Source organism: Salmo trutta, chromosome 26 (assembly GCF_901001165.1).
Source record: "Salmo trutta chromosome 26, fSalTru1.1, whole genome shotgun sequence".
NCBI lineage: Eukaryota > Metazoa > Chordata > Actinopteri > Salmoniformes > Salmonidae > Salmo > Salmo trutta.
Window position 1 is genome coordinate 10,758,815 of NC_042982.1, and position 22,201 is coordinate 10,781,015.

The window sequence follows — 22,201 nt, forward strand, 5'->3', positions numbered from 1 at the left end:
TCCTGTGAGGCTCCATTGGTAGAGCATGGCGCTTGCAACACCAAGGATGTGGGTTTGATTCCCACAGGGGACCGGTACGCAAAAGTACAAAATGTATGCATTCACTAGTGTAAGTCGCTCTGGATAAGAGCGCCTGCTAAATAACTATAATGTCCTTAAGAAAAGATGATAAAGAAATATATACTAGCTGTTGTCTGAAGGCTTTATGCAGTCTATGCATTGGAGTGAGGATCGACTGTACAGCCAACTAAAGGAACAGCGCTGGTCCCTGCAGCAAGACTGTGTGAACTGACAGTGATGACCGCTGGAAGCCGAGAGAGAACAGATGCTTGGTGGCCACCAAGTAAACAACTGTCAAATTAGGACTAGCGCGCGCGTGTGTGTTTGCGAGCGTGTGTGTTTGCGCGTGTGTGTACGTCAGGCCTACACAAAACGATGAGTGGCGGCTGTAATGATCTGAGAAGTATGTGGTGACAGAGATAATGAAGTGAATGGAGCAGTAATGGGAGCCAACCGTAGCTCTGCCCGTCTCCCATAGAGACAGATGACCAGGACAAGGACACACACACACACACACAAACAGGGGAAAAGTGACATCTTTGCTGTCAATGGACTAGCTGACACCTAATACCACACTCATTATATTGCAATGGCACTGCTGTCACTAGGGTTGCGTTATGTCACTGAACAATGGTGTCACCAGGTCACCAAGGGTCAGAGATTTGTATGAAGCTCACTTGACAGGGATTTTAGAGTGGATCTGCAGAGTGGAGCCACCATACCAGGGATCATCAACTAGATTTTTCTTTCTGGAGCGGATTGATGGTTAGGGGACTGGAACATAATTACAAGTCATTTGTTTACTGCAAATTGACAGGAAGAAGCCCAACAGATATAACATTTGACTAAAACATAATCATTTCAAACCTTGCATACAATCACATGCTGTATCTCTCTATTATGCCTGGGAATACTTTGGAACAGATTTCCAAAATTAAAATAACTTGAAACAGATTTGCTGGTGTTTTTTGGGGGGGGCTCAGAAATGTTGAGGGGGGGCAAATGAAATCCCCTACGGGCCACCATTTTGGGAACCTTGCACAATACTAATCAATAACAACCTGGACCGGCCTGACACCAGGAGCTTTCAGTGCGTCTCCAAGTCTGACGGCTCTTTCACTCTCGCTCCTCATCCGTTAGTCCTTGTTCACTGCCTTTCTCCCTCAATGTATTCTCTTCTCATTTGACCGGTATGCACAATGCGAGCGAAAAGACGGGGTCACATTATAATGGTTATGATATGCAAAAGAGTTTGCACCATTAATATTCATTCTCTCAATTTGTATGTGGCTTTGTCCATCTCTCTCTCTCTCTCTTTTTTTTTAATCTTCTCCCTTCTGACATAAACTGCTTGGCACTATGTCCTTATTTATCCCATTTCCTCTTCAGACCAGCTAACATTACCTAGAGGCTGTTGCTCGTCTGCTCCTCTCATTTGCATGTGTGCTATCAGTATCAGATCTATCTTTTACACACCTAAGACTCTGGATAGGCTGGGAGCGTTAGACCTATGCTTTCATATCTAATATGTCATCTGTGCTCACTGGATTTGCGAAGGAGAGATATGCTGTAGATGGGGGACATGATGGCAAAAGCAACCTTTTATTCAGATATTGTTGATCATGTGAGGCACGGTCCCCAACCGTTCCGTAACCGATGTGTAAAAGGATATATTGCTCTCGCTCTGGATGACGTTTGACTATAATGCACCCGTAACATTGTGAAAGATTGTTTTAACATTGAACTGATTTCAGAGACCATTCAGTTATGACTGAGACTTCTACTGCGACACATACTTCACTTGAGAGAAGCAAGATTAGAGAGAGAGGGCAAGGCGGATGAATTTATTGACGAGATGAAACCTATTGTCTATCCTTGAGGGGAAACAGTGAAACGAGCTTCCTTTTCAGAGGATCTTCTTCTTTCCGGGCACTCAACAGTGTCTCATTGCACTGACTTGTGGCTGAATTCACAAATGGACTCGTGTGGAATATGGTGCAAGCTCCCGTCAGCCATTCACGCACCAATCCAATGCTTTTAAATGCACGTAGGGGATTGAACAAGTGGACACTTCTGGAGAAGGGTACGAGAATCGGAATGCATAAATAAAGTCAACTTGCTCTCCTTACCTCTTTCACAGTGAGCACATAGAGGAAGAGGGGAGAGTCTGCTCTCTCTCACCTCTCTCACAGGAAAGAGGAGGCGAGAAAATAATTGCTACTGTCATCCACTGTGTGTACACCTGCTGTGTTGGTGATAATTGATGAGAGAAAGAAAGAAAGAGAGAGGGGGGAGAGAATGGAATAGAATATAATATAATAGAAGAAGAGAAGAGATGAGAGGGAGGAATAGATACAGTGCAGGGATAGAAGGAAAATATATCAGGGACATCAGTGATTAGATGAGAGGTGACTAGGAGGTGAGAAGGTTAAGGCCTCCATCAGAAAAGGGATGGCCAGGGCAAACAACCTTGTTGAACCTCAAGTGTGCTTGTCTGTTTATATATGTAATCATTTTGGATATCGTTCATTAAATACAGGGAAAACTGAAACCATGTTCACTTCTAAATTCTTTAGAAGCTTTCACTTTGTCTCCAGTTTCATTGCGAGGAAACAGTTTAATACAACTGTTTTGATTTACTCTGTTATTATCATTAACACACATGGATATGATATCATGTATTTGTTATTGTGGTTGAACAGATTCACTGTTTTACATTAGGAACTCAGTGAATGTAAAACGTTGGTAGAGCGGGGTGCTTGCAACGCTAGGGTTGTGGGTTTGATTCCCACAGTGGACTAGTATGAAAATGTATGCGATTATTACTGTAAGTCGCTCTGGATAAGAGTATCTGCCAAATGTTTGTTTTTTTATCATGTAAAGTCTAATTCTTGTGGCTTCATGGACATTACACAGGTATTGTTTAGGTTTAATTTCTTGTAGAATATTTGTATGCAGGGCCTTGGCTTGATATTTGTCTCACCCGCATCGATGGTACTGCATGATGATGACCTCACAGCCAAGTCACTGGTGTCCCCCTTAATGAGCCTCATCAAATAGCCTCTGTTCCAACACAGCTAGCTTTCTGCATGCTAATGACAGCTAGCAGTTAGCATGCTAATCGCAGCTAGCAGTTAGCATGCTAATCACATCTAGCAGTTAGCATGCTAATCATAACACTCAGTAGAAGAGGAAAACTTATAGTACTGTCGTTCTTTTGCACACCCCACACATCCTTTTAACATAAAACTGCCTATCAAATGGGTGTAACTTAGCTTTAATGTATGTTTGTCAATCTACTCTAGATCGGTCCCCATGTGGTATGTAGCATGTCTCTCTCAGACTCCTGTGTCTGAGAGAGACAGGGCTCAGCGTTTGTCTAGTCTAAAGCGTGGGATTCTGGTTGGAAGCCAATCTGAAAGTGTGGGATTGATGTCCTGTATGACGTTTCCTCTGTTTTTGTTTAGGTTCTGCTCTGCTTTTTAGATTTGTTTGTTAAAACTATCAGGGGAGAAGTCACAGGAGGAATCCTGAGAGGGAGCCAGGGATTCATCATGAGGTCATAAACCAGGGACCATTGACTTCGACCCATAGACCAAGAATTACTAGAGCGGATATTTAAGTCAACATTCCGTGTTGGGTGGGCCGTCAGCCATGTGACTGTACTATCAAATGTACACCGTCTGAAGGATTTTCCCGTTCTAGTAATTCCATTTGTTTGCTTTGACCCAATTCCCATAAAAAGTCATTAGCTAGAGAGAACTTTTTTTTTTAAGTAGTTAATATTAATAACAAAACAAAATCTGGAATGATTTAGCAGCATATGTGGGACTGCACCATGTCTCAATGTTGTTGATGGATTAGAGCAGAGTGCTTGACCCATATAATTATAATGGACATTCACGTTCAAGTCAACGTTCTGATAAGTCTCCTTCTAGTAATTCTATGCCTGGACCAACTAATAAATGAGTCTCTGCTTTGGCTCACATCCTGGCACTACACAGCTATTGGGAGGGAGATTTACTATTGTTACGGTACATTTTGGGGGGGGGTTCTTGAGTAATAATTGGGGTCCGGACCTCATTGTGCCTCAAATGCGTTGTGTTGTTTTCATTTGTACCTGGAAGGCGTTCAAGTCTGATCTCACTTTTCCTTTTATTGGGATAAAATGCAGAGCAGGCCTTCATTCAGTTCAGTTCATTCACTGCCAAGCACTAGACTCCTGCTGTGCTTCTTTTCAGCATGTGTTGTGAATGCGTGTCTAACATTTTCACTTTGGAACATTTGTTTGTCTTCTACCCCCTGAGGTCTGGATTATCCGGACGTGCTTCTTTCTTTGTATCTATCCCCGCTTTCTTTCTAGTTCTCATTTTATTCTGTGGTCATTGTTAGGTTTAGAGTGTTTGTTTACACATCCTACACACCAAACTACACAGATACTGTTCTGAGCAAACAACATTACCTCATTTCCAATCAGCGTTTTACTGCTTGTTGTAAAGTAAGTAGCCTTGGGAAACCCATAACAGCTCATAGGAGTGGGAGCCTATGTCCTGTTTCTATAGCATGAGGCAGCTTGATGTACAAGTACACCCCCCTGGGCAGTGCGCTAGTCTATCGCAGGGCCTTACCCTCAATCTGTTTCTGGGCATCGAACTCCCAACCTTTCAATCTCAGGGCAAACACTCTAACCACAAGGCCGCTGAGTTGTTTTCTGTGTTTTGACTGACGGCAAAAAGACCGTTGTGTATCTCCTCCGAAGTCATCCGAACTCACTTCGCTGGAATTATGTTATGACTCATAATGACCAAATTGAAAGACACTCCACACATGGGTGTCACCCACAGTATTAAGACACAAGCTTATGCCAAAACGCGTGAACACTCTAGCTCTGACACGTAGACCCACTTGTTTGGTTCGATGAGATCCACAGAAAATCTCCCTGTTCACTCTCATCGCATTTGTTTGTGTGGATCATATGGACAGATTTGCAAACGGAAACGCAACACAGACTGGCAGACTGCTAATTATGTAGAAACTAAAACATATCTCTCTCTCTCTCTCTCTCTCTCTCTCTGTCACTCTCCCCAACTCTCCTCTAATTATCTCTGTGCAAACCTTTCCATGTAAGCGGGTGAACCCATTTCTCACCTCTCTGCCCCTCAGCACATGAAGTGTCAGGAAATGGTGACAACAACAGTATTACAGATAGTAATGTAATTGGTCTACCTACCTGTCGCTATGCCTGGGGCTCCTGCTGTCTGTCATCGCTGTCCTTGTCTCATCACAGGCTCATATAATGGTGTAGTTGTGTAATACCCTTCCTGTCAGGGGGATGTTTCTCACTGAAAGCTCAATGCATCACCCTTATAGTTTTATTGACTATATGATATATGGACCTTTGCCATGATTCGTGCTAGGGAAAAATACAATTTGCATAGATATTTTGGATTGGAGATATACAGATTTACCTACAATTTGGTTAACGCACGCATCCTGACATGTAACTGATTACGTCTCTCCCCCCCCCCCCGCCCCCCAGTCTTAAGGTGATGCTGTCGACCCCTCCCCCTAACGGGGCCCTGGACCTGTCGGGCATCCCCCTGACGGTGCGTGACATGGAGCGCCTGTGTGCCTACCTGCAGCGCCACGCGCCCATCATCTGCAGCCTGGAGCTGGGCTTCACCGAGCTCACCGACGACGCCTTCCTCCTCCTCCTGCCCACGCTGGCCGCCCTGCCCCGCCTGGAGACCCTGGCCCTCAACGGCAACCGGCTGACCCGTGCCGTCCTCAAGGAGCTGACGGACAGCCTGAAGGACCCGGCCAGCTTCCCCAGTGTCACGTGGATCGACCTGGGCAACAACGTGGACATCTTCTCCCTGCCCAAGCCCTTCCTGGTGAGTCTGAGGAAGCGCTGCCCCAAGCAGGGCAACCTGCCCACCATCCTGGAGTTTGGTGAGAGCCAGGCCAGCGAGCCCGAGGGGAGGGTGGGGGATGACGATGACAGGGATGACACCAACAGGACAGTGAGCATGGATGAACTGAGGTCGGAGATGGAGGGGGAGATGGACGGAGAGACGGAGTTTGAGGAGATGATGGAAGAGTTGCTGGACTTTGACCTGGAGGTGCAGGGGAAGGAGGATGAGATAGAGGACAGCATGTGGACAATGGGGGAGCAGAGGAGGGAGGAGACACGGGGACAGGGAATTAGGAAGATGGTGGAGAGGGCAGAGCTAGAGGAGGAAGACACACGGAGTGAGTCCTCCCACTTGTCGTGCTCCAGCCAATCGCAGCATTCCTCTGAAGTGGTTGAGCTGATGAAGGAGGATGAAGGACAGGAGGGGACTGATCACTTAGACCACCTAACCTGAGCAAGAACCCCGGTCCACTCTGCTTGTAACTTCCCCTCCCACATTTTGTCTAGAAGGAGAAGAGAGCAGTACCAGCAAACAGTGAACGTTGCTATAACGTTAGATAACGTTATTGGAATGCATAGGTAACCGGAACTTGTTTTCTGGGTTGGACATCTGGGGCAGGGACTCTGTCATCTCAACCTACTGGAATGGATCCGGAATAACCAACTGATCTGGGTGGACTGTTTGTCCACAGATGTACAGTTTAGGGAGATGACAATCCAGGTTGAAAGAGGAGGACGTTTGTGATAACTCTAATTGTTGTTTCATTATGAATTAGGATTATAATCCTCTGTAGTAAAGAGTAATAGATATATTATATATCAAATGTAGAAAACATATACATTTTCTAATGTACATGTGAGTATGTCAAAGCTGGCATGTATGAGATGTTTCATTCAGGTTTTACTCCCTGCTCATCTTGTCCTATAGATGGATGAATGCATATGTGCCTGTCACTTGTTCCCCCCTTGGTGGAGAGACTGTGTATGACAGACGGACGGACGGACGGACAGGTAGAAAGACAGACGGACGGACGGGTAGGTAGAAAGACAGACAGACGGGTAGGTAGATGGGTAGGTAGGTAGACAGACGGGTAGGTAGACGGGTAGGTAGGTAGACAGACGGGTAGGTAGGTAGGTAGACAGACGGGTAGGTAGGTAGACAGACGGGTAGGTAGGTAGACAGACGGGTAGGTAGGTAGACAGACGGGTAGGTAGGTAGACAGACGGGTAGGTAGACAGACAGACGGGTAGACAGACAGACAGACGGACAGACGGGCAGGTAGACAGACGGACAGACGGGCAGGTAGACGGACAGACGGACAGACGGGCAGGTAGACGGACAGACGGACAGACGGGCAGGTAGACGGACAGACAGACGGGCAGGTAGACAGACAGACGGACAGACGGGCAGGTAGACAGACAGACGGACAGACGGGCAGGTAGACAGACAGACGGACAGACGGGCAGGTAGACAGACGGACGGACAGACGGGCAGGTAGACAGACAGACGGACGGACAGACGGGCAGGTAGACAGACGGACGGACAGACGGGCAGGTAGACAGACGGGCAGGTAGACAGACGGGCAGGTAGACAGACGGACGGACAGACGGGCAGGTAGACAGACGGACGGACAGACGGCAAGGTGGACGGACAGAAGGACAGACGGCTAGGTAGACGGACAGACGGACAGACGGCTAGGTAGACGGACAGACGGACAGACGGCTAGGTAGACGGACAGACGGGTAGGTAGACAGACGGACAGACGGGTAGGTAGACAGACGGACAGACGGACAGACGGGTAGGTAGACAGACGGACAGACGGACAGACGGGTAGGTAGACAGACGGACAGACGGCAAGGTGGACGGACAGACGGCAAGGTGGACGGACAGACGGACAGACGGGTAGGTAGACGGACAGACGGGCAGGTAGACAGACAGACGGACAGACGGGTAGGTAGACAGACGGACAGACGGACAGACGGGCAGGTAGACGGACAGACGGACAGACGGACAGACGGGTAGGTGGACAGACGGGTAGGTAGACAGACAGACGGACAGACGGGTAGGTAGACAGACAGACGGACAGACGGGTAGGTAGACAGACAGACGGGTAGGTTGACAGACGGACAGACGGGTAGGTAGACAGACGGACAGACGGACAGACGGGTAGGTAGACGGACGGACAGACGGGTAGGTAGTCGGACAGACAGACAGACAGATGGGTAGGTAGACGGACAGACGGATGGACGGACGGGCAGGTAGACAGACAGACGGGCAGACGGACGGATGGGCAGGTAGACAGACAGAGGGGTAGGTAGACAGACGGACAGACGGACAGACGGGTAGGTAGACGGACAGATGGACAGACGGGTAGGTAGACAGGCAGACGGACGGACAGACGGGTAGGTAGACGGACAGACGGGTAGGTAGACGGACAGACGGGTAGGTAGACAGACGGGTAGGTAGACAGACGGACAGACGGGTAGGTAGACAGACGGACAGACGGGTAGGTAGACAGACGGACAGACGGGTAGGTAGACAGACGGACAGACGGGTAGGTAGACAGACGGGTAGGTAGACAGACGGGTAGGTAGACAGACGGGTAGGTAGACAGACGGGTAGGTAGACAGACAGACGGGTAGACAGACAGACGGGTAGACAGACAGACGGGTAGGTAGACAGACGGGTAGGTAGACAGACAGACAGACAGACGGGTAGACAGACAGACGGGTAGACAGACAGACGGGTAGACAGACAGACGGGTAGACAGACGGGTAGGTAGACAGACGGGTAGGTAGACAGACGGGTAGGTAGACAGACGGGTAGGTAGAAATAAAGACAGACGGGTAGGTAGAAATAAAGACAGACGGGTAGGTAGAAAGAAAGACAGACGGGTAGGTAGAAAGAAAGACAGACGGGTAGGTAGGTAGAAAGACAGACGGGTAGGTAGGTTGAAAGACAGACGGGTAGGTGGGTAGGTAGACAGACGGGTAGGTAGACAGACGGGTAGGTAGACAGACGGGTAGGTAGACAGACGGGTAGGTAGAAATAAAGACAGACGGGTAGGTAGAAAGAAAGACAGACGGGTAGGTAGAAAGAAAGACAGACGGGTAGGTAGGTAGAAAGACAGACGGGTAGGTAGGTAGAAAGACAGACGGGTAGGTAGGTAGAAAGACAGACGGGTAGGTAGAAAGACAGACGGACGGGTAGGTAGAAAGACAGACAGACGAACGGGTAGGTAGAAAGACAGACAGACAGACGGGTAGGTAGAAAGACAGACAGACAGACAGACGGGTAGGTAGAAAGACAGACAGACAGACGGGTAGGTAGAAAGACAGACAGACAGACGGGTAGGTAGAAAGACAGACAGACAGACGGGTTGGTTAGAAAGACAGACAGACAGACGGGTAGGTAGAAAGACAGACAGACAGACGGGTAGGTAGAAAGACAGACAGACAGACAGACGGGTAGGTAGAAAGACAGACAGACAGACAGACGGGTAGGTAGAAAGACAGACAGACAGACGGGTAGGTAGAAAGACAGACAGACAGACAGACGGGTAGGTAGAAAGACAGACAGACGGGTAGGTAGAAAGACAGACAGACAGACGGGTAGGTAGAAAGACAGACAGACAGACAGACGGGTAGGTAGAAAGACAGACAGACGGATAGGTAGAAAGACAGACAGACGGATAGGTAGAAAGACAGACAGACGGATAGGTAGAAAGACAGACAGACGGATAGGTAGACGGATAGGTAGACAGACAGACAGACGGGTAGGTAGAAAGACAGACGGACGGGTAGGTAGAAAGACAGACGGACGGGTAGGTAGAAAGACAGACGGGTAGGTAGAAAGACAGACAGACGGGTAGGTAGAAAGACAGACAGACGGGTAGGTAGACAGACAGACAGACGGGTAGGTAGACAGACGGGTAGACAGACAGACGGGTAGACAGACAGACGGGTAGACAGACGGGCGGGTGGGTGGGCGGACGGGCAGACAGACAGACGGACGGACGGGCAGGTAGATGGACGGACGGACGGATAGGTAGAAAGACAGACAGACAGACAGACAGACAGACAGACGGATAGGTAGAAAGACAGACAGACGGATAGGTAGACAGACGGGTAGGTAGGTAGACAGACGGGTAGGTAGACAGACAGACAGACGGGTAGGTAGACAGACAGACGGGTAGGTAGGTAGACAGACAGACGGGTAGGTAGGTAGACAGACAGACGGGTAGGTAGGTAGACAGACAGACGGGTAGGTAGACAGACAGACGGGTAGGTAGACAGACAGACGGGTAGGTAGACAGACAGACGGGTAGGTAGACAGACGGGTAGGTAGACAGACAGACGGACGGATAGGTAGAAAGACAGACGGACGGATAGGTAGAAAGACAGACAGACGGGTAGGTAGACAGACGGGTAGGTAGACAGACGGGTAGGTAGACAGACAGACAGACGGGTAGACAGACAGACAGACGGATAGGTAGAAAGACAGACAGACAGATAGGTAGAAAGACAGACAGACGGATAGGTAGAAAGACAGACAGACGGATAGGTAGAAAGACAGACAGACGGATAGGTAGACAGACAGACAGACAGACGGATAGGTAGACAGACAGACAGACGGATAGGTAGACAGACAGACAGACGGATAGGTAGACAGACAGACGGATAGGTAGACAGACAGACAGACAGACAGACAGACGGATAGGTAGACAGACAGACAGACAGACGGATAGGTAGACAGACAGACGGATAGGTAGACAGACAGACGGATAGGTAGACAGACAGACAGACAGACGGATAGGTAGACAGACAGACAGACGGGTAGGTAGACAGACAGACAGACGGGTAGGTAGACAGACAGACAGACGGGTAGGTAGACAGACAGACAGACGGGTAGGTAGACAGACAGACGGGTAGGTGACAGACAGACAGACAGGTAGGCAGGCAGGTAGGTAGGCAGGCAGGTAGGTAGGTAGGTAGAAAGACAGAAGAAGAGCAGTAGACACAGACTGCTTTGGTGTGTGAACAAGATTGCATCTTTCTCTCTGATACTACAGCATGTCTGCCTCTGTATCTCTGACCAGCACTCTCTTCACCAATCCCACCTACCCATTATTTTTTTTTATGCTTATGCATGCTTCAGTGGGTCGATTTCCGATGTGATGTGTGAATGCACTGCGAATACCTTCAAACAAGTGCTATTGGCGGAAAGAATTGACGGAAACCAAAAAAATAATGGTTGTAAGGTTGAATATGAAAGGGAAAGATGCTGGCTATAAGGCTCATGATTGTAAAGCATGTGAGGGGGGAGTCTGTTGCTGTGAGCTAAAGCAGTGTTTAGGCTAAGGAAAAGGGCTTAAGCGTTACGGCGACAGGAGCTACGGCGACCGTTGTAGTGAATAGAATAATTCAATCAAGATATTATGTAGTTCAGAGCAAAGTGCTGAATAACAACCCATCTTTAGTAGCCTCGCTTTTTCTCTTTATCCCTGCCAGTCAGGTATCACTTATCACCATCGTATCAAAACGTTTAATAGGATTTTGTTGTGTGGTTACAACCATGCCATCTTACAGGGACTGTCTCTGGGCTACAGCTATAGAACATTCCCTCATTCTCAGTAACTATGTAGCTCTCGCACAGCGTATGTTTTCCCATTTGTAACAACGGTCTAATCAATCGCTTTAAGAATTAGTATTATGCGCTTCATCTTCTTTGTTAATTGTGTATATGAGGTACCTTATGTCTTTAAGGGCAGTGACATGGGGTTATGTGTCAGCTGAGGGGATTGCATTAGGGTCCAGATGTTCAACGTCAGTTCTCAGAAGTGTAATTCCTCAACACTATTATCATCCCCCCCCCCCCCAAACAAAGATAGATGTTTGTGCTGATAATGTGGCTGTTATACAGTATTCAAATGAGAAGACCGTGGATATACTGTATTTTAACGGAGCAATTAGAACCGCCATTTCCAGGGTCTCATCATGTCCAGAACTCGATCCACCATTGCGCACTGTTGCCTCGCAAGCACTTCCTGAAGCGTGTATTCTGTTCTCAGGTCTACTCCTATCTGAGACATGTCTTGTTCATTCAAGTCTTTCTTCGTCCACAGACGGCCCAGTTGAACACAGCGTTGTGTGTATGTGGGTCTATAGGAGATGTAATAGACGAGTACACTGTCTGTATTTGCACGGTGTACCACTGTGTCTCTGATGGATTTCTCTGTGAGAGTGCTTTGTCTGTCTGGGTGCAGTCTCTTGTGTATCGATGGCTGGTTTTGGGACGAAAGACTCAACTGGAGGATGTTTCGCTGGAACTCAGTCCATATCTGTCATATTGAGAAGATGTGACAATGCAGTTTGTTTCTTTGTGTACTTGAATGTTTGGGCATCTCTGGCACCTCTCTCGTCACTGCCCACAGCACTGCAATTTCCCCTCCCAAACCAGTGAATGATTATTAGTGGAATATTAAAACAAAATAAGCAAAATGTGCCTGAGTTAATGGAGCAAACTAAACGGTTAAAAAATACAAATAAACAAATGGTGTGTACTGGAATTTCTAGATGAATGTGTACTTGAATTTCGCTATTATGATAGAGTATATCGTGTATTCATAAGGATCCTCCACAGTTCAAGGATTCTGCCTCTCTCTGTCTCTCTCTCTGAAAGGGAAAAGGGTTGTACGATTCTAAAAGCATGTCTGTATGAAACTTTGAGTTCTTTGCTCTCTCTCAAACACACACACACAGTTTAGGTGATGAATTGGAAAGGTAACTTCTGTTTATTGCCATGAAATGAAAATCAAGTGACTTGCTGTCTTGCCAATGCCATGAAATAAAAACAATAAATACTGTATTCTGGAAAACATACCTGCTCCTTCTTTTTCTGCATGTTTTCTTTATTATAATATCAGTCTTTCCCCTCTTCTTGGTTTCATTGTATTGTAACCGATTATGAAGAAAATGCCTGAGCAGTGAGCTGCAGCAAATAATCCCTAATTCTCTGCCTGAAAATATTTAGGAATGCTGCCCTGGACTTCAGCTCCAGATTTCCTCCAAAGCACTTTTACCAGAATAACTTCACATATTTTGTTTCAGTGCTATTTCTTGGATAGATAACTAGGGCAGTCTGTCTTTCCCACTCACACAGACAATGAGCAAAGACTTAGACGTTGGTATCCGAGTTGGAGGTGCTGCTCTGCTGACCCCCGAGCAGACCAGTTGTTATGTGATTCTCTGCACTATCCATCTAGTCCAGAGGATGTGACACAGTGCTTCAGAGTCAGGGTTTTGTGAGGCAGTCTGGGTCATCACACACTAGGTGGCCACAATATACGTAGCTAGTTTCCTTCGTATCAGTTGAGATATACAAATTCAGGAAAACCCCAGATGCCTAAGACATATATTTGGGAAAACCCCAAATGCCTTCTTAATGGAGGAAAGAATATATTTTTTTTTTTACTTAAAGTGTATACTTCAAGGGAAATTTGTGAGTGCCACTTGCTATGAAGCAAACTGCTCCAACTGAACTACGCCAAATCCAATATTGATAATGATACCTGTGGTATGATGCCCAGAAAATGACATTGAAAACACATTTTTGGAACTTTTGGGTCCCTGGTATTAGATTGACATCTGGTGGTCACTTTTGGAAACATCCTAAAAGTGAAAACAGAGCGACTGCCAATAAAAAGCAAATTCTTGTTTTGAAAATAACCTATGTGGCATCGATATGAGTCAGAAACGAATTTATTCTAGCTCTGCATGGGACCTGATTGTAATGCCCATGGTCAATTTGGTTTGACATTTGATGATCTCCCTATGGGGGACAGAGACCATCATTAAATTACACAATGTACATTGGACAATATTTAAAAATGTCAATACGTGTACATTTCAATGACTTAAAAACATTAAACCAACTATAAATTGTACAAATTCATATACAAATATTGAAAGCATTTAATATGTGCAACATGAAAATATTGTCCTATTTACATTGACGTTCCATAATTACCCCCGCTATCCAATGTCAAACTAACTTTGCTACAGTCGCACACCAGCTGGTTGAAGCTAATTGGCGAAAGAAGTTCAAGACAAGACCTGGTTAGACTGTTTCAGGTTATCGAGAAGGGTGACTGTAACTGCGTACTGTTTTGGCAGAGTGAATGAACAAACCAAAGACTGCTTGCCAAGTGCGAACAAACACAAAAGAGACACCCACATTAACCCTCTCCCCAAGACAACTCTTGCTTCTTTACCATGGCCGCTGCATTTATTAATGGCCAAGCCATATCAGGAAGTCAATTGAGACCAAGGGGGCCAGAGTTCTGGTCTAGAAGGTTTCGACTGCTCCTACAGACTTGCTTCGGTACTGCAGTTTAACTGACGCCCTGTCCCAGAAAGACAATTTCCATATACGGCCACATAAAGAAGTCAGATTTGAAAATTCCTAATAAGACACTTTAGTCATTATCTTTGTGCACAAAACTTCCATTGAATTATTCAAATAATTATTGCCTATGCAAAAGTTTTTTTCCATCACTCACAGCCGAAGATAGAGGCCTTGTTCAACAGTGCAAGCAACTGCCAACAACTGACTGATCTACGAATATCCTTGCATCATACCGTAAATTCCGGACTACAAGCCGCAACTTTTTTCCCACGCTTTGAGCCTCGCGGCTTAAACAATGACGCGGCTAATATATGGATTTTTCCCGCTTTCAATTTTTTTTTCTCCAAAAAAATACATTCTGTGACGTGCTTAGTTTTTTGCCGGCATGAAGCTTTCATTAGACCAATGAAATTGCCGAACGGGTTAAGGTCAAACAACTTTTTTGTTTACTGTTTAGATTAAATCGAGCGCTCTCAAACTTCCCATCATTCTGATTACGGCAGTCATTTTGTCACCCTCATCATGGCAAAGACACAGAGAAATGCATATGATGCAGCTTTAAAGTTGAAGGCGATTGATCTGGCTGTTGGAAAAGGAAATAGAGCTGCTGCACGGGAGCTTGGTCTTAATGAGTCAATGATAAGTCGGAAACAGGGAAACAGCAGCGTGAGGAATTGACTCAGTGCAAAAAAATTTTTTATTTTTTGTTACAAGCCGTGTTTCGTTAAAGCCTATTTATTTTTGTTACAAGCCGTGTTTCGTTAAAGCCTGTGTAAAGTTCATTTGTTTCAATGTACCGGTAGGCACCTGCGGCTTATAGACATGTGCGGCTTATTTATGTTCAAAATAATATATATTTTTAAATTCAGTGGGTGCGGCTTATATTCAGGTGCGCTTAATAGTCCGGAAATTACGGTAAATAACGACTTATTATTATTTGTAAATCAATTGGTCACAATTTACCGATGATACATCATGGTTTTGATGCTCTCGAACACTGCCATTGACATTTCACATTAATCCAATGTCTGCCATGTTTTCGGATTACGTGATGACGTCGTCGCTGCTCACGCTGCTTCCTGTGCGCACTGAGTGCTAGTAGACAGATATAGACGTCCATGAATCGGCATATACAAACAAAGGTCAGACATCTTAGACACAGTCTCCAGTTCTTTATGGGCTCATTAGAGCGGATCACTTTTGTTGAGTCGGTGACCAACACCTTTCAAAGTGTGATGCATTATGGGGATAGAAAACTGCCCGAATTGCACCTACATGAACTTTCCAACAACCATGTGATCGAAGGTCATGAAATTTCAACTTCAGTCAACTGCGTTTGCTCATCTCCAGCTGCAACTTGCAGCCATTACATTTCAGTAATTTAGCAGACGCTCTTATCCAGAGTGACTTACAGTAGAGAGAGCATACGTTTTCACACTGGTCCCCTGTGGGAATTGAACCCACAACAACCCTGGCATTGCAAGTGCCATGCTCTACCAACCGAGTCATCACCTGCCTTGTGGAAGGCTCTATTGTCAACCAATCATTAGCGTGTTTTTGTTTGACCCATGAGGACGTGAGCAAAGACGTGACCGAAACAAGAACAAACTTTGCGCATTCATGTTTACAGTGGATATGTACAAATTAATTTGTGATATTTGAGGCTCTCTCTCACCAATTGATAGTACAATGTTCAGACATATACTGTATTTAGGCTACATTGTGTGTGTGTGTGTGATATGGGAGGTTAGAGACATTACAAAGAAAAACTTTTATAAACAATGGCAACCCTGCCGTGTTACATTGAGCCTTTCTGTTGGCAAGCCACATCAGTGTCCGTCTTTCGGCTGTCACAGATGCACCTCCCCTGACTTCACTCCTCGAATTTCATCTGCAGTCGATTGCTTCTGCCTTACCACTCAAACAAGCTCATTACCTTGGTGATTGAGACGTTTTAGAGCCAATTAACCTCACTAGATGGGTCTGCCCTGGAATCTGTCAGCTCATACAAATCCCTGGGTATCTGGCTGGACACGGCACTGTAATTCCGCTCACACCAATAATCCTCAAGCAAAGGTCAAATTCAGAATAGGCTTTCTCTTCCGGAACAAATCTTCATTCACACACTGCTAAACACACGCTGGTTTAATTGACACTACTCCCCATGCTGGATTATAGGGATGTCATCTACAGGATGGCCCCAAAGTCCGCCCTCCTTTAAACTGGACGTACTTTATCACTCTGCCATACGCTTTATCACTAGCGATCCATTCCAAACCTGAAAAATATGGGTAGATTGTAGAATCAAAGGACCATTCAAATAGGAGGAAAAACGTAGGTGCTGGTTTTAGGCCGGTAGTAACCACTACAAAATGTCGGGTTAGAACGAGGTATTCCAGTTTAAGGGGTTTTAATGGACAGAAAGTATCCACACACACACAGGTCTGACCACTCTTGAAACTGACAGATTATCTTTGTTTAGCTGCACGAACAATAAATCATCAGAACAGCAAAGATATGTGACCTTGACCAATATGAACTAAAATAAGTTTAGGACCTTCTGAATGGGGCTGAGCTGCCTGACTAAAAAACACCAGTAGAGTATGCTAGAACAGCTGACTGAAGCTGCCCGTCTTAACAGCCGCCCCCAAATGTGTTGTACCGATTTGAAATCAACAACAAATGGCAGCAAGGGCAGACAGTCACTGAGAGGGATGACATGAATACTTGTGGTCATCCAGCGAGGCAGAGACATAGACCAGATGGGAAACTGGTCCAACAGAAGTCCTATCCCGTGGTGCACCTGGCCACCACGTCATGAATTTACTTGAGGTCACCAGACCAGGGTGTGTGACGTGGTGGTGGCCAGTGGAGGATTAAAGGCTGTTCTGGACGAGGGGAGCCAGCAGTGGTGGATCCGGTGGCAGTCACCCCCTCTGCCCAGGAACAGGCAACAGGAGGACCCTTAGCAGTGAGGGCTTGTAAGATCCCCAGGTAAGGAGCAGGAGTCAGGAGACCAACAGGATGCAGTGTCCAGTTATTTCAATCAATTGAAGCATACATGTTTGTTTTATTAATAAGGAATAATGAGTAGAAAGCTGAGGACATATAAGTAATATAGTCAACCATAGTTGAAAGAACATACATGATTTCTTTCAATCACGCTATATATGTGTGTGTGTGTGTGTGTGTGTGTGTGTGTGTGTGTGTGTGTGTGTGTGTGTGTTTAAACAGTCTGTGATACATAGTGGTGTCAGATGGGTACACCAGGACTGGAGACATCATGGCCGCAGTGGCAGAGCTCGGTCCCTGGGTCATGATACTTTGGTGGCTGGACCCACGAAGCAGCAACGGGCGGTGGCTGAAGGACAGACCGGACCCAGGCAGAGGGACCAGGTGAAGGCCCCAGATCAGAAGGTCTCAGCATGGCAGGCGGCGGAGGATCAGCCGCAGGTCTCAATGAAGGTCTTAGGCCGGGAGACCGCAGGGCCGCAGCAGCAGAGCTCGAAGAGGGCCTAGGGAGTGAAGACGGCGAGGCCACCCCATCAGCGACAGGAGCGGACCCAGGACAGGAGCTGAGGTTGGCTAGATCTCTACTGCAGCGGCGGGCTAAGATCTCAGAACAGCAGACGTCCGGACCCCCATGTCAGTGACAGAAGAGGGCCGCGGTTCAGGGGATAAGATCAGCTGGATCACCACAGCAACGACAGGAGACAGCTGCACACCTGAAAAAGAGGGAGATAAAGACTCAAAGATGGGAGAGAGCTGGATCTTTGGTCCAGGAGAAACTAACTGAGTGCCCAGACCAGTTGATATGGGGCCTGACAGAGGTAGTAACTTGGGGCCTGATGGGGCTACAGACTGTGAGCTAGGGGAAGTTAGACCTATTGGGACAGAGAGCTCTGTGCCTACTGAGTTAGGAAACTGGGGACCTAAGCTTAGCAGGATACTGTGAATCCACCAGATGATCGGGGAACTGAGGGCTAAGATGCTCTGGACCTTCTGGAGCTATAGGGGCTATAGACTGAGAACCTAGTAGGGAACAGGGTGAGGTGTCTCCTACGACTGGACACCTCAATCAGGAGGGTCCGCCACTGGGACGTCAGGAGGGTCCCCCACAGGGACGTTCAGAAGGGCTAGCATGAACTCCAAACCTGGGATAGGCAGGTCCCACCTAGCAGAGGCTGACAGGGCCTGGACAGCAGACATGGACCGAGCCTACTGCAGCAGGGACTGGAGGGGCTCCCAGGGAGGAGCAGGGAGACGTCTTTGGACAGCAGCAGGCTGAATGTCACAGGTAGGACTAGGCAGATCCCACCAGACAGGGACCGGACAGGTCTGAGTGGCAGGACTTGCCGCTGCTGGAGGCACGGCTCCCACGTTATGGACCAACGGACATTCTGAGGTGTCGGCTGGAGTAGGAGTAGACTTCTCCCTCAAGGTGAGCTCTGGCAGCTCTTCCGATCCTGGAGAAGGCACTGGAACCACTGTGAGGGACGTAACAGTGGGAGACAGCTGGAGCACAGTTGTATGGTACACCCCCAGGGTGAGGTCAGGTAGCTCCTCTGTCCCTGGAGAAGGATATAGGTCTTCCTGCTTACGAACAGGCAGGGAGGAGAGGATTGATCTTGGGTCGAGAACAGGGGTTGGCAGAAAATCTTTCACTGGACATGGTGATGGCACAACTGTGGGAATCAGATGCGACTGCAACAGGATCTGGTTGGAAAACAGTGGGGCGCTCCCCCAGGATGAGGTCAGGTAGCTCCTCTGTTCCTGGAGAAGACTGTAAAACCGCTGTGTAGACCAGCTGAGGCTCTGTGGCAGGAGCTGGTTGAAGCACAGCGGTGGGGGTGGCGAGCTGAGGCTCTGTGGCAGGAGCTGGTTGAAGCACAGCGGTGGGAGTGGTGAGCTGAGGCTCCGTGGCAGGAGCTGGTTGAAGCACAGCGGTGGGAGTGGTGAGCTGAGGCTCCGTGGCAGGAGCTGGTTGAAGCACAGCGGTGGGAGTGGTGAGCTGAGGCTCCGTGGCAGGAGCTGGTTGAAGCACAGCGGTGGGAGTGGTGAGCTGAGGCTCCGTGGCAGGAGCTGGTTGAAGCACAGCGGTGGGAGTGGTGAGCTGAGGCTCCGTGGCAGGAGCTGGTTGAAGCACTGGGGTGGGAGTGGCGAGCTGAGGCTCCGTGGCAGGAGCTGGTTGAAGCACAGCGGTGGGAGTGGCGAGCTGAGGCTCCGTGGCAGGAGCTGGTTGAAGCACAGCGGTGGGAGTGGCGAGCTGAGGCTCCGTGGCAGGAGCTGGTTGAAGCACAGCGGTGGAAGTGGCGAGCTGAGGCTCCGTGGCAGGAGCTGGTTGAAGCACAGCGGTGGGAGTGGCGAGCTGAGGCTCCGTGGCAGGAGCTGGTTGAAGCACAGCGGTGGGAGTGGCGAGCTGAGGCTCCGTGGCAGGAGCTGGTTGAAGCACAGCGGTGGGAGTGGCGAGCTGAGGCTCCGTGGCAGGAGCTGGTTGAAGCACAGCGGTGGGAGTGGCGAGCTGAGGCTCCGTGGCAGGAGCTGGTTGAAGCACAGCGGTGGGAGTGGCGAGCTGAGGCTCCGTGGCAGGAGCTGGTTGAAGCACAGCGGTGGGAGTGGCGAGCTGAGGCTCCGTGGCAGGAGCTGGTTGAAGCACTGGGGTGGGAGTGGCGAGCTGAGGCTCCGTGGCAGGAGCTGGTTGAAGCACAGCGGTGGGAGTGGCGAGCTGAGGCTCCGTGGCAGGAGCTGGTTGAAGCACAGCGGTGGGAGTGGCGAGCTGAGGCTCCGTGGCAGGAGCTGGTTGAAGCACAGCGGTGGGAGTGGCGAGCTGAGGCTCCGTGGCAGGAGCTGGTTGAAGCACAGCGGTGGGAGTGGCGAGCTGAGGCTCCGTGGCAGGAGCTGGTTGAAGCACAGCGGTGGGAGTGGCGAGCTGAGGCTCCGTGGCAGGAGCTGGTTGAAGCACAGCGGTGGGAGTGGCGAGCTGAGGCTCCGTGGCAGGAGCTGGTTGAAGCACAGCGGTGGGAGTGGCGAGCTGAGGCTCCGTGGCAGGAGCTGGTTGAAGCACAGCGGTGGGAGTGGCGAGCTGAGGCTCCGTGGCAGGAGCTGGTTGAAGCACAGCGGTGGGAGTGGCGAGCTGAGGCTCCGTGGCAGGAGCTGGTTGAAGCACAGCGGTGGGAGTGGCGAGCTGAGGCTCCGTGGCAGGAGCTGGTTAAAGCACAGCGGTGGGAGTGGCGAGCTGAGGCTCCGTGACAGGAGCTGGTTAAAGCACAGCGGTGGGAGTGGCGAGCTGAGGCTCCGTGGCAGGAGCTGGTTGAAGCACAGCGGTGGGAGTGGCGAGCTGAGGCTCCGTGGCAGGAGCTGGTTGAAGCACAGCGGTGGGAGTGGCGAGCTGAGGCTCCGTTGCAGGAGCTGGTTGAAGCACAGCGGTGGGAGTGGCGAGCTGAGGCTCCGTGGCAGGAGCTGGTTGAAGCACAGCGGTGGGAGTGGCGAGCTGAGGCTCCGTGGCAGGAGCTGGTTGAAGCACAGCGGTGGGAGTGGCGAGCTGAGGCTCCGTGGCAGGAGCTGGTTGAAGCACAGCGGTGGAAGTGGCGAGCTAAGGCTCCGTGGCAGGAGCTGGTTGAAGCACAGCGGTGGGAGTGGCGAGCTGAGGCTCTGTGGCAGGAGCTGGTGTAGTAGACCCCAATACTAACTTGAGTTCCATGGACGGAGCAGGCTGGAGCTGAACGGTTGGAGCACAGTGGTGCGGTTCTCTCCCAGAGTGAGCTCTGATAGCTCCTCTGGCTCTGGAGAAAGCTGTAGCCCTGCTGTGAGGGACTCCACCTGGTAACCACTACAAACTGTCACGTAGTAACCACTACAAACTGTCAGGTTAGAACAACGAGGTATTCCAGTTTAAGGGGTTTTAATGGACAGAAAGTATCCACACACACACAGGTCTGACCACACTTGAAACTGACAGATTATGGTTGTTTAGCTGCACGAACAATAAATCATCAGAACAGCAAAAGGCATGTGACCTCATGCAGGAGGACGAGTAGCAGGAGGGGATACGTAGTGCTCGTCTGGATAGGAAAAGCAAGTTTCTGCCCTGTCTGTGCTGGGGTCTTGCCTGAATGTCACGGCAATCTAGGCTGCTGATAGGCTAACATAATAATAAGTCCCGTGTAGCTCAGTTGGTAGAGCATGGTGTTTGCAACGCCAGGGTTGTGGGTTCAATTCCCACGGGGGACCAGTACCGAGAAGAAATGTATGAAATGTATGCATTCACTACTGTAAGTTGCTCTGGATAAGAGTGTCTGCTAAATGACGTAAATGTAATAATAATTGGCGTGACCTTGACCAATAAGAACTCAAATAAGTGTAGGACCTTCTGAATGGGGACTGAGCTGCCTGACAAAAAAAACACAGGTAGAATGTGCTAGAACAGCTAACTGAAGATGGCCATTTTAACAAAACCCATCACTGTGACATATTAATCCATTGACTGGCCATCCCTACACGTATGACGTCAAACCCACAGGCTCATATTCATATACAAATACCTTCTCAGCAAGACCCCCCTTTATCTCAGCTCACTACTAAGACTCCCCACCACCAACAGCAACCTCAGATCCAGCAATTACATAAACCTGGCAATCCTCAAGTCACTCAGTATCTTTGGTACAACTGATTTTCAATTCTCCCGCTGCTAGAGACTGGACCATCCTTAAAAAAACTGAAACTAAGCTGTTTTGTGTCCATTGGTAAAACAAATTCTAATAGATCGCCTATTTCAGTTAATGTGACAAAACAACCAAGTATACTGTAGAGAATCATTGTAC

The 22,201-nt window shown here is 48.6% G+C and overlaps 1 protein-coding gene across 1 annotated transcript in view; it reads left to right on the forward strand.

The window, feature by feature from the left end:
* LOC115162799 (leucine-rich repeat-containing protein 75A-like) overlaps window positions 1-6,428 on the forward strand; it is a 25,172-nt gene extending 18,744 nt beyond the window's left edge. The window contains exon 4 of the mRNA XM_029714223.1: window positions 5,600-6,428. Coding sequence (XP_029570083.1) covers window positions 5,600-6,428 — 829 coding nt within the window. The remainder of the gene's footprint in view (window positions 1-5,599) is intronic.
* Window positions 6,429-22,201: the final 15,773 nt, after the last annotated feature.